The 13,152-nt window shown below is 35.2% G+C and overlaps 1 protein-coding gene across 1 annotated transcript in view; it reads right to left on the bottom strand.

The window, feature by feature from the left end:
• Window positions 1–1,680: 1,680 nt before the first annotated feature.
• The window catches only part of TMEM47 (transmembrane protein 47), a 29,454-nt gene continuing 17,982 nt past the window's right edge, over window positions 1,681–13,152 (bottom strand). The window contains exon 3 of the mRNA XM_059050291.2: window positions 1,681–5,105. Coding sequence (XP_058906274.1) covers window positions 4,927–5,105 — 179 coding nt within the window. The 3' untranslated portion in view covers window positions 1,681–4,926. The remainder of the gene's footprint in view (window positions 5,106–13,152) is intronic.

The raw sequence follows: 13,152 nt of genomic DNA, 5'->3' as shown, positions 1-13,152 counted from the left end.
TCTTTGAAAACAGATTTTCCAAGTATGGATATATGGACCCTCTGCTCGTGGCAACATCTAGTAGTTGTAAAAAATGTGAGGACTTCCCAGTCTGCAAACCTGCCTTATATCAAAAAAATTGTTGGCATTTTATTTCATAGTCTTGTTACTTAGTCTGATTTTAACTTTGACATTCAGTATCTATGACATTGTGTTCCCAATACTTGACACAGAAGTTATTCAAGTTAAATTATTCAAATAAATTAGTGCTTCCTGTGAAAATACTAAGCGCTTAATTCTCATTTTTATTTGCTCCTTTAATCTTATCTCACTTAAAGTTGCACTTCTGAAAAGCTATTAACAGAAGGTTGTAACATGAAAATTTGACCAATAAATTAAAAATCCAGGTATTCAGTGGATTATTCTATAGAATACAAAATAATTTCGCTATCAGTTAATTTTCTAACCAAAATGACTTAAAGACCACCAAAATGGAACATTGTGTTGACAAAGCATGGGCCTGATTTAATAAAACAAACCACAAGCTGACTATATGGCCACTATGGCAAAGCAAATTAAAATTGTTTTCCTGTTTCCTGTTCACAATGAAATCTCTGAAGGCAATGGATTTTCCCTTGTCTAATCCTAGTGAAGTTATCTCTCTCTGTCTTCCAAACAGAGAAACTGGGTCATGGATAATTACCAGACAGGACATGACTGTAAAGGTGTTTTTCCCCGTGAGAATTCTGTATGAAAATGAAAGTACCTTATACTGAAAATATAATACATCAAATGAATGATGCTGCTCCATCAAATTAGAATAAGTTCATTGAAAAGGAAAATTTCTACGATAGAAAATTTGTGAAAATGTTAGAATTCATAACTTAAATATGCATACTTTTGAACGTCTGATATTAAATACCTCATAGATTTATGAATGATTTACAGTATTTTTTTCAGCAGAAAAATATACTGTGAACCTGTCAAGATTTGAGCGTTCATGAGAAATGAAAGGCATGACAAAAAATATATTTTTTATATTCAAACTGATTTTATCAACACAAGAAAGTTTGCTCAATTATATATGGCTCTCTTTCTACCTTCCAGAAAATTTTCTGACAATCATACAAGTGAATTTTTTGCTCTAGTATAAATTTCTTTCCAAGTATACTTAACATTTATCTAATATACAAAGGGTGATGGGAAATTTGGACTTTATGAATTTCTACACATACACATATGCACATTGAAAATTTAGTGTCTAATTAAAAAATAGAAATAATGCAGGAAAGCCTGCTTTAACGTACCTTGCAACTAACTACTGAAAACTAAACAAAAACCAAAATAGAGTATCAAACCCTTCACTACTCCTCTTTCTACCTGTGTGATTAGACAATAGGAAAAAGGAGAACCTACACTGTATCTCCTCTCTGTGCCTTTTAAGATAGAAAGTTAAAAAAGACACTTAATATTCTTTCTTTTATTGTTCATATAACTCAGCTGCAGAAGATAGAAAGGATTTGGGAGATAATTTGAAACAAAATATAGTTTAAAATTTTTTTACACAAAATGAACATGTCATATCAAGCTATGTTTTCTAAATAACATATACTTTATAAAAGAGAAAATGAACTGAAGACATGTAATTTAGAAACCTATTAAAGAGTCCACACAGTAGAGAAGACACCAAGTCAGACCACATCAGTGAAGCCACTTTTATTTTTATTTTTTCCACATAGATAACTTCATGTCAGCTACAAAAATCATGAAATTAAGAACTGATCGTGAAACTGCAAACTCAAAACCACTGGAGTGATAAACAGGTTCCCCCCAGAGGACTGTTAAAAAAAAATAACCAGAATAGCATGAATTCATATTTAAGTATTAAACATGTCATATATTTTAAAATAATAAATATATAACAGCAGTAGAGAAACTAATAGCATAAACAGCATGGAGCATATTTTATTTTTTAAGACAGATGAAATTTCTAGGCACAGTTTTAGGCATTAAAGAGGACACAGAGGCATAGGTTAGTGTGCGCTGCTCTGTACAAAAATACAGTCTGAATAAATTACATTGCTAGCCATACAATTAGACGTCACTTACCAGTCAGTTCATTGCATGTTTAATAATATACAGGTACATGCTAATCCATATATATCATTTATATTTCAAACACATAGGTCTCTCTATATTTATGTCTTTAAAATTTACATGTTGAACTTACAAAAAGCTAAATTGTTGTGCAAGAAATCCAAATAACTAGCCCTGCTGAGTACTTTATGCTATATGTATGTATGTATGTATATATATATATATATATATATATATATATATATATATATGATAAACAATGGGATTGTAGTTAATAGTTTGGCTTGTAAGAAAACATTAAACAAACCTAAAGCTGCAAAGACATGTTACTGTGGGTGAAAAATTCACTTGTGTTGATTCTGATAGACAAAACAGTATTTTGGATGAGCAATGACAACTTTCATGTTATATTGAACTTGTTAGTAATGAAACACTTTCAAATATTAGTGATGGTAGAAATATAGCATAGGGCTCTTCACTGGGAAGGGGAAAAAAAGTTATATAAGAAATCTACTTCTCAGCAAACTGCAAATATGTGTGCCTTAGCCTATACTATACTCTGTCACTTTCCAGCTTTTCATATTGACAGAGAATGAAAACTTTGTAAGACTCAAGATATGATATTGGTTTAACAGCACACTGCATCCTCTACTAGGACTAAGAAAAGTGCCTCATTGATGTCAGCACCAAAGTACTGTTTTTCCATTATTCAGGAATAAAGAGATTCTCTCCCAATAAAGAGTGTTTAGTAGCTGAAATCCCTTTCCAACAAATACCGTTATTTCTCATGCTGCTCTGATAATATGCAATTAACTGCAAGATAGTCTGGCCCAGATTTTACTATTTCTCAAGAAAATTGCTTCAAAAGATTCTATAATAGTTAATATCTTTCTGGAAAATTTCCACTCATAGTTCTTATGATTCTATACAGAATTATATACTTTTATAAAGGTTTCTCTCTAGGATGCATTTAATCATTTTTGTCTGTCATTGCTAAAATAAGAATAAGCCTGGTTCTTCACATTTACTTTGTGATTCCATAGAAAAGTCACAAGATAAGAGGGTTTTTTTTTTAAGCCTTTGAATAATAAAATAGTTTTGTTTTTTTCCTGTTGTTTTGGCGACAGTTCTTAAGACAAGCTAAAAGCAGAACTCTGCTTTGGGAGGTAAAGCAAATTATTAAATACTATTGATGTGGTCCTGCTCTTAACAGATTTTGCAATATAACAGAAGACAGGTATATTTTAAATGATTTCTCCAATGCTTCTTTCTGCAAGAGGGCCAAATAGTGTCTTTGTTAACAAAAATAATTATTTATAATTTTTATATTAGAACTGTATATTTGATATAAAAATATGTTTACAATTAAACTAACCAAATTTGTATATTTAACAGGATTAACACAAGTTTGCAGTGTAAGACTCGTTGCAAGCTTATTCCCTATTATTGATATTTCCTTCCATTTGACCAGTCCATAAATGATTCCCTTACCATAAATCCATCATAATTGTGTGCACAAATCAGTTAGCTCATTAGTTAACTTCAGAGGACCAGGTGATAACCAGATGAATTCTACTCCTCTATTGACATTTAGACATTTATATAAATCTATCACTATTCCTTTATTTTTTAATGAAGACATTTAAAATACTTGGAAAAAAAGCAGCCTTCTATTTTAATGAATTTTAAACAAAATGATTATCCTAATTGCTACTCTCTTTTGAACTACAGGGCTTACAGAAGAATCATTAATTTTCAGATTAACACCATTTCAATTTTTCTTCTTATACAATTCTATTAACACTTTCCAGTGAAACAGTAGAGAACATAGAGCAAAAGCTTTAGGGTATATGCACTTTTGTACGGTAAATAAGTGTGAATACCGATCTAAGCCTCTTAAAAATGTGTACAAGGTCAGTGTTCAAATCACTTCACTAGAGCAAACATTTATTTTATGTGCAAAAGGCAAATGCATGTGTAGGGCTAGGGAACAACTTATTACCATTTATACTAATGGTTCACCTTCTATAAAAATATTTAAGCTTGTTACATATGCACAACTGTTTGCTGTAATGTTTGATAAGTGATTTAAAGGGTACTTAGGACAAAAGCAACTCATGCATATTTCTTTCTAGTTGCCCCAAGGAAAGTAGAGACTCAATTTTTCCTCATTCTAGATATGGCTGAGGCAAAATTTCTAACCACATAATGAAAAGCACATGTCTCCGAGTCTTGACTTCCTTCCCAGGGAGATGCTGATTGCCAAAGCATTACCTCCCTTTAAAACAAGTATTCTTGAAGGTGGAATATGTATCATTAACCAGTTACATTCAGAACTCCCATTAGATGCTGAAAGGAAGTTCACTTTTCAAGAGTTCACTCAAGCAAATAACCAACGGCCAATGCCAATGTAGTCACGGGGAGGGATAAGCAGGCGATAAGGACTCTAACAGTGGAATCCTTGTCAGCACAAAGGAGCTTCTAAACGTTGTTTATGCCAGCTGCTCCCCTGCAGGCAATAGGAGATTCAGGCATTTCTCATTCCAACTAGTTTCTCACAATGGTTGCTGTCATATAGACCCTTTGCTTGTCAAGAAAAGTGACATGAACATATTGGAAGTTTGCAGCATTTGCCTATGTCTAATCAGCTCTCTTAATTTGTGCAGGTCCCTAAAATGGATGTAAAAGCTGGTTATGATGTTGACAGCCAAAAGGCAAAAGATATTAAATCAACTGAGCAAACTGCTTGATGCTCCACAAATGTTTTAGAAAATAGTGAGTTAGAAAAGATGCAGATGTAATCCTTTTGTTGGATGGTTGATTTTTTTTTTTAATTTGAGACTATTGGTTCTAGTAGTAGTCTTCGTAGTTCTTAGGGTTCAGGCAATAAAGGATGGCACCCCCAAACGAAAATATAGTTGCACCCCAGGCCAGGCCATAACCCCAATTGAACTCATGGTAAATTTTCAAGCTCACAGTTTCAATGAACTTGATTGGGTAAAGGACCAGGCTGCAAACCTGTAAAACAACTAAAAAAAAAAAAGCAAATCAAAATTAGGAAAATGTTATTTACAGGAAATAAAATGATATACAAATATACATTATGTATGAGAATTACACTTTAATCAAATAAACAAAAAAGCCAAAAAATTTGAAGCATTGCTTATTCTAGATGGTACACTTTAAAATATTGACAATTTTTTTCTGTTTAACACTATTTCACAGTACAGCAAGAATTACTCTATTAATAATTAGCAAATCACTATAATAGTATTTGATGAAGTAATTAGTGTAATTAGTGTAATTTACATGAGCATACAAAGTAATGGTTCTCACTCTACAAACACATATATAATTATCACTATTATGGCAAGTAGTACTAGTTTAGCTAAACTGTTTCACTATACAACACCTGTAAATAGCTTCCCAAGAATAGTGACCCCAAATAGCAGCTAGAAACCCGTTATTTATTTATACTCTTGAGAAATTGGGGACTTTGAATTCATCTGGACTGATGAAACTGGTGTACCTGTGATTCAAGATGTGCTTTTGTTGCTGTCACTTCTCAATATCATCTAACTCAGTCCAATATTCCAAGTCCTACCTTGATGTCCTTACTCTGATCAAAAACTATTTTTATTCTTTTCTTTTCATCCAGTCCATACCTCTCATCTTTTAAAATGGGTTCAAAAGTCATCTTTGTCAAGAAGCCACACCAACTTACACCCTATGAGATATAACAGATGACATTTATATATTGATTCCTCACCTACTTTCAAAAAAGAATTAAGTCTATGAAGGCATGGGAGATAATCATACTAGAAAACCTAAGTTAAGGATGTCTACCACAATAGGGCACAAAACTTAGCTCTTACTTCTTAGTTAAATCTTAGTTCTTAGGCAGGGCTAAAGGGGAAATGTGATGAGTCATACTTAATAAAATAAAAGAAACCAGTTAATCAGGAAGGGGGAGGTGCTTTTGTAAAAAAAATATCTAAAATGCAGTTGGTATTTATCCAGTGGATATTTTTATATGGGAGACACTGGATTATACATGAAGTGATGTCTTCCATTCAAAATCATAACTTTCTATTGGATCAACTATTATATAATTTCTTTTTCTTTTTTTTTTTTTTGGCCATGCCGCACGGTTTGTGGGATCCCCAACCAGGGATTGAACCCATGCCCTCTGCAGTGGAAGCACAGATTCCTAACCACTGGACCACCAGGGAATTCCCTTCTATTTTATTTAAATCAATTTAATGAGAATTTATGGGATGCATCTGCCTTGTTCTCTACTATATGATGGCTTCCACCCTCAAGAGACAATCTTCACCCTAAAAAATCTGAGATATAGTAATATGTGTGACAGGGATTGGCAAACTACCAAATCTGGCCTGCTTTTTGTTTTTGAAAAAAAGTTATATTGGAACACAGCCAGGCTCATTCATTTATGTTACTGTTCACACTACCATGGCACAGTTGAGTAGCTGCAACAGAAACCATGTGGCCCACAAAGCTAGAAGTATTTACTATCTGACCTTTTATAAAAAAAAGTTTACCAACCCCTGATATATAACGTAAATTTTGGGTTAAAATAAATATTATTTAACTCATCTTAAAAATACCATAAATTCCAAAAATGCAACAACAAAAATGTGAATAATTAAGGTATAGGAGACAAGAATAAACTTTGACACAGTAAAAATGATATAGCTTATTACGTTTTTTGAAAACAGCAAGAGGATGGATAGTGTGTTTATATTTAATTAAACTGGAATTTCGTGCTTTAAAATCTACTCTCATCTATTCTCAGTACCTGTAAAATATCATTAATACCAATATGACTAATGTTCCTAGAAAGTCTACATAACAGTCATCTATCTCTGACATAAGACTGATGAACTACAGAAAACTCATGAGGGGGCATGATTGCTCAAAATTATTACTTTCAATAACACTCAGACTAGGGGTAAAATGACCTTTCTGGAAGCAGATATAAGAATTCCAAACATTTTTGCCATGTAGCTCAACACTGCTCTGGGCCAGCACTAGCCTACCATACTTCCACATTACTACTGACAGTGGATGGATAAGTAGGTCCATATAACAGGAGAGTCTCTCAACATTCAAAACAGAAATCACACCTTGTTTATAGTTTAAAAATCTCAGAAAAAGTTTTAAGTCGTTGTTAGAGCAACTAACAGCATATTATATAATCCACACTTCTATTTCCAGCCAGTAAGTGCTAAATGTGTATTAATTTAAAAACTGGCTGGCTCTGTGCCTTTGTGATGGAAAGGTTGCTTTCATGTTTTAAATGTCTTAAAACTAATAAGAAGTCAATTACTATCAACCATGAACTACAGAAAAAAGAATTTCCAAAGTTACTAAGTTAGTTAAAAAGGAAAAAAGGCATTTTTCTCCTTTGGCTTCTATACTCTGGTCACTAGTCAAATCATGACTGATCCTGCCAGGATAGGACTGAAATATGAATATGAATTAGAAACAGTAAAATTCATTTACTCATTCAACAAATACTTGAATGTTTCTAAAGTGACACAGTTTAAGGCACTGGTAACACAAGTTGCTACCCTCATGGCTAGGCACACCATTATCAGTAAGTAAATACAGAATACGGCAGGTATTGCTAAGAGATGTGAAAATACAAGAAAACAAGACAGAGGGATGCAGGCTGCTCTTTTAGATGAGAGCTGAAGAAGGCCTCTCTGGGGAGGAGTCATTAAAGCACAGACCTGAATGAAGTGAGGGGTGTAGGTCAATATAGTGGGAAGTGAGCAATCTTGGGTAGAGGGCACAGGCAGTGCAAAACTCCTGATGCAGGAGCACACTGGGTACAGTGGAACATCAGTAAGGATGCTGTGGATGCAGTACAGCGGTACAGAGAGCAAGGAAGGGAAAAGCATGAGATGAGATAGAAAAGGCAGCCAGAGGCTCGTTCAGGAATGGCCTTGTGAACCATGGTCAGGGGTCTGGATTTCATTCTAAATGTGATGAGCAACTGCAAGAGGAATGTGAGCAGAGAAGTAAAAACTGATCTGAATTATATTCTAAAAGGATTATACTGCTTCTTTTGTGAATCAGCCAGTTCCTGGAGTGAGGTGTTCACCTAGTCTGCTTTTCATATTCATTTCAATGTGTTTTATTTAGAAAATATTCAGTCTTCATGGTATAATATAATGATATAGTTTCCCTCTAGTGGGAAAAGTAGAAATACAACTCCATTAGGCTCCACTGGCTTCCTCCTCTCTCTTGAGCGGCTTTCTTAGAGATGGAACTTTATTGTGTTGTTTGCCAGGTGAAAATGACCCTAAACGCTTTATGCTTCTGAATTATTTTACTCTCTTTGGAATCACTGAGAAAAATGCATGTAATAGCAAAATTGAGACAAAAAATATAATCCTGAATTTGTAAATAATTTTCTTCATTTAATATATAGATGCAGGTTAAAATGCCTCCTTGCCTTTCACAGATGCTGCAAAGGAAACTAACAAACACACCTAGAGTCCAGAACTAAAGAAAATAACACCATACTATGTTTCTACTTTACCACCAATTGATGAAACATAATAGGCATTGGCTGTGGTATTTTCTATGCTGTATCTCAGAGGCATAAGTAAAGTTGTATAGCATTTTACAATTTGAAGGGAATTTGAGGTTCATTTTATTCCCCCTCCCTACTTTTTGGAAAAGAGGCAACAAAACTACCAGCCATGAAATTGTGCAGACAGAAACATGACAAGAACTTAGAGGTTCTTGTGTTATTTCTAGTTTTCTTTAAGGGGATATTTTTCAATGTTTTCAATATTGAAATATTCAAAATATTCAATATTCAAATAGTCAATATTTTCTAACATGGGGATATTTCAATATTTCAACAAACATTTATTGGATGCCCACTGCATTCTATGTGAAAGAGGTAAGACAGATAGGACACAGCCCTTGCCCTTTGATATTTCATACTCTATCGTGGAGACAGACACACAGATACAAACAAATGTGCTCAACAATAGTAGTGGAGGCATGTTCACTTATAATCCATTCATCATGTTTATTGAACTCTAATGATATTCCAAGTACCACTTCTGCCTGCAGAAAGAAGGGAGGGCTTCAGAGACGAAGCACTATTTGAACTGGCTCTTGAAGGATGGAGAGTACTCGGTCAGAAGAGAAACATGAAAAGACCTCTAGGAAGAAGAAGCAGTTTCCATAAAGCATAGAGATATAAGAGGCTGTGCCCATAGAAAATTCACATGGGTAGAATGAAGGGCACAGTCACATGGAGATGTTTGGTTTAGACTATAAAAGACTTATTCGCATGTCATAAAAATACAGACTGGTTTCTATAGGGAGACATTTTAGAGGTGATTTGAATTGTAGATGCTGTTGGTACCCTATCCATATACTCTCATCCTCATAATTCCAGTATATGTCAGCCTGACTTTCAATTGTCAACACCTGCACTTCTTTGCCTGACTTTTCCTCTGGCCACAAAAGCTACTTTGCCTGACTCCGAGGCAGGTACATTGTTCTGGGAAATTACCATTGCTGTTTCCCCATCATCACCAACAGCCCTTACCAATGACTATCAGCATTTGGTTTATAAATACTCCAATTCCCTAGTCCTTACAGTGAGGTAACTCTGAGAGGTGTGTTCTGTACAGGTTTCCAAAATTTTTCCAGGAAAATTAAGCTCCAGGTGCTTACAGTGACTACTGGTTTGATAATGTACACTTTATTGGCTGCCTTCTCTTCCCTGTCTCACTTTCTTTGCATATCCCTTCTTTTACCTCCCAGATTAAGTACTTGCACTTGATTCCTTGCTTCAGATTCTGCCTCTGGGGAAACCAAAAGAACAAGTGACAAGACCAGATTTGTATTTCAGAACTACATCTCATGTGTTTGTATGCAAGACAGCCTAAACGGGAGGAGACTGGAGGAGGACAGGCCCCTAGGAGGTTAGACAGTGCATGGATACCTGTGCACAGTGATGACTAAGGTAACATCAGTGGGAAAGGTCAGGGAAAGTAAAGACTATAAAAGAAAAACTGAGTAACTGGATTCCAGGAAAGGGAAAGGAAGGAGTCACATAGACAGTTTAACTCAGATGTTAACCACAGAAAAATAAATTAGAGGGAAGTTCAAATTTGGGAACTGAGATGTTCCACTTGAGGAAGAGTTATATCCTCAACTAAGTCAGTAATGGTGATGTATAAAAAGAAGCTACAGACTTTGAAGATAATTTAAAGACAGAATCGATAGGACTATCCAGCCAACTCCCCTAAATATCAAATTCACATAAAGGAAACAATATTTGTAGAATAAAAAACATTTGCCCATGAAAGGTTAACATGAAGCTATCAATTTCTCTCCTTTTTAATTTAATCTATAACTACTTAAAATTAAGCAGTACATATGAATTCTTCATGGTGATACTGTAAACTGTTCTAACCAAAGGGTAGTTTGATATGGATAAAGATCTGTGAATAGAACTCCTTTTTAGTTTGAAATATAAGCTGGACACTGATTTTTCTGTCAAAATCTAGACTTGAAATACCTCCAGCCATCTCCTTGTGCCTGACAGGATGGAGAGGAGGGCTGCAATACACAAGCCTCTAATCAGAGATGGAAAGCAGGTGCAGGACCCCCTCCCAAAATATCCCCATTCTGCATAAACAATCATTTAGAGGAGGCTTTCTGCAGATATAAGAGAAAGGAACATCCTCAATAATACAATTAGTGGGGATTCTGTCATTTAAAAATATGAATTATGAAAGACTCAGAATTTTCTGCAACTTGTCTTAAAGGCCATGGGCGAAAAAAGGGAAACAATCATCCTAAGTCCCAGTGGGGCATAAAAAGATCTGCAAAACCAGACAATAAAAGAAAAGGACCCAGAAAAAGGCAACCCCTCTAATTTCACCAAGTCTTTAGTGAGAACTAGATGTCAGGTATCAGAATCTCGTCATGCATTATCTGTCATTGTCAGTTACACAATAAAAAACATGCTATAGTCAACTGTACTGGACATGTGCACAGTTTTCATGATGTGCTATGTTTCAATCGTGCTGTACTCATCAGTTTGTGGTCTTTATGACACCTTGAGTTGCTGCCATCCTTCAGGTGTTGCTCCCAAGAGATGGAGTAACTGGAGTTACAGGATGGACTCCAACTGTAGTACACAGTTGGCAGCTGAATTACAAATTCAAGGCTGATTCGGCTCTTATTTTTCTATGTGTTATATGTACCCAAGTACAGATAACTCGTGAAACCTCACTTGGGCTCTCAAATTAGATAGCTGCCCTGAATTGAAACCCTGGCTCTGCAACTTACTAGCTGGACAACACCAGACAATTACTGAACCTTTCTGAGGCTGCTTCTTCACTGATAATATGAGGAAAATAAATACCTAATCTTAAGACTGTTATAGCAGAGATAGCAGTGTGCTACAGGTGTAGCAGTATGATACATGGTAGGTGCTCAGTTAATTATTATTATCATCAACAGTATCATTATAGATAACATCTTATTCTGAAGTCTAAATTTGTAGGACCGAAGGTAGAAGAGTTGTGGAACATAGGACAATGTTTTAGATGGGTTGCGGCGATGGCTAGCTCTTAGATCTTCTAGCAATTATTCAAGCAGGTAGCAAACCCACCCTAAATCAAGGACCTCAGAGAAAAAGAGAAGACAAGAAAACCTTTAAAATTTGTTTGGCTGTGGGGCTTCCCTGGTGGCACAGTGGTTGAGAATCTGCCTGCCGATGCAGGGGACACGGGTTCGAGCCCCGGTCCGGGAAGATCCCACATGCGGCGGAGCGGCTGGGCCTGTGAGCCATGGCCGCTGAGCCTGCGCGTCCGGAGCCTGTGCTCCGCAATGGGAGAGGCCACAACAGTGAGAGGCCCGCGTACCGCAAAAAAAAAAAAAAAAAAAAAAATTGTTTGGCTGTGTTTATAAGACTTAATCATCAGCTTTTAGTAAAAACCCTTTAAGAGTATATTATCTAACACCAAGATAGTGTAGTTGCATACTATAGGCACCCAACATATATCTGTTAAATAAATGAATGAAAATATGAATATATGAAAAATAATTTTTACAACTGTTACTTTTTTTGAGCTGTTTTGGTCTTAGATTTGTGGTCACAGGGAACTTGCTGCTTCATAAATTGCCAACAGAGAAATAAATGGTTTAAGAAAAACCAAATTACAGTTAGCTAGTTGTTTTTACGCCTGTTTTTCCCTATCAGATTATAAGCCACATTCCTCAGTCTTCTTTCCGTCATTCATTCAGCTATTTACTGAGTGCCCCAGAGTACCAGGCACTGCATATGGTATTGAATTAATGATGTAGTTCTGTGTAGAGATGTTTCCAAGTGGTAGTGCTATGTCTATTTTGATTTTATGTACTGCAAGTTTCAGCAGAAGCAAAAAAAAAAAAAAGAATATTTCTTAGTTGAGATAAGTATCATTCCCTATGTGTGTGAATACCAAGATAAAGCTTCATATTATTTGGAGAAGAAAATATTGTGAGAAAAGTGGAGAAATACAAACCATTTTCAAGCAGACCAGGATGAATAAAAAGGGAAAATAGTCCCAAATACACATTTACAGAGAATCACTAAACTGGTGAGACAAGCCAACCACTAGAATAAGTATGTTTCCTAAGAAGCACACAAGATAAACAACCATGATTTTTAGCTAGCATTGTTTCAAGTAGGCAGATTTTCCAACTTTGTTAATCTTACACCCAAATCATAAATGGATTATTATGTTTAATAAATATCTTTTCCAGAAGTCAGCACAGGCAACTCTTTAATGGCTTTTGCAGATGGGAGAGAGAAACTTTTTCATGACATGTTTCAAATAACCAGTAAGTTTTACCTTGCTTATAAGCAAAGTGAACGCTAAACTAATGGTTATTTTTTAAAAAAGCTTCCATAAGCAGTCTCAAAAGAGAATGAGTAAAATTAAATCTCAGCACATGTACGGTTTTAAAATGTAGCAGTATAATGCTCATTTTCGGTCTCGGCAGGTAGAATAATACTGTATGAAT

Source organism: Kogia breviceps, chromosome X (genome assembly GCF_026419965.1).
Source record: "Kogia breviceps isolate mKogBre1 chromosome X, mKogBre1 haplotype 1, whole genome shotgun sequence".
NCBI classification, from domain to species: domain Eukaryota; kingdom Metazoa; phylum Chordata; class Mammalia; order Artiodactyla; family Physeteridae; genus Kogia; species Kogia breviceps.
This window is presented reverse-complemented; position numbering and strand designations above follow the sequence as displayed.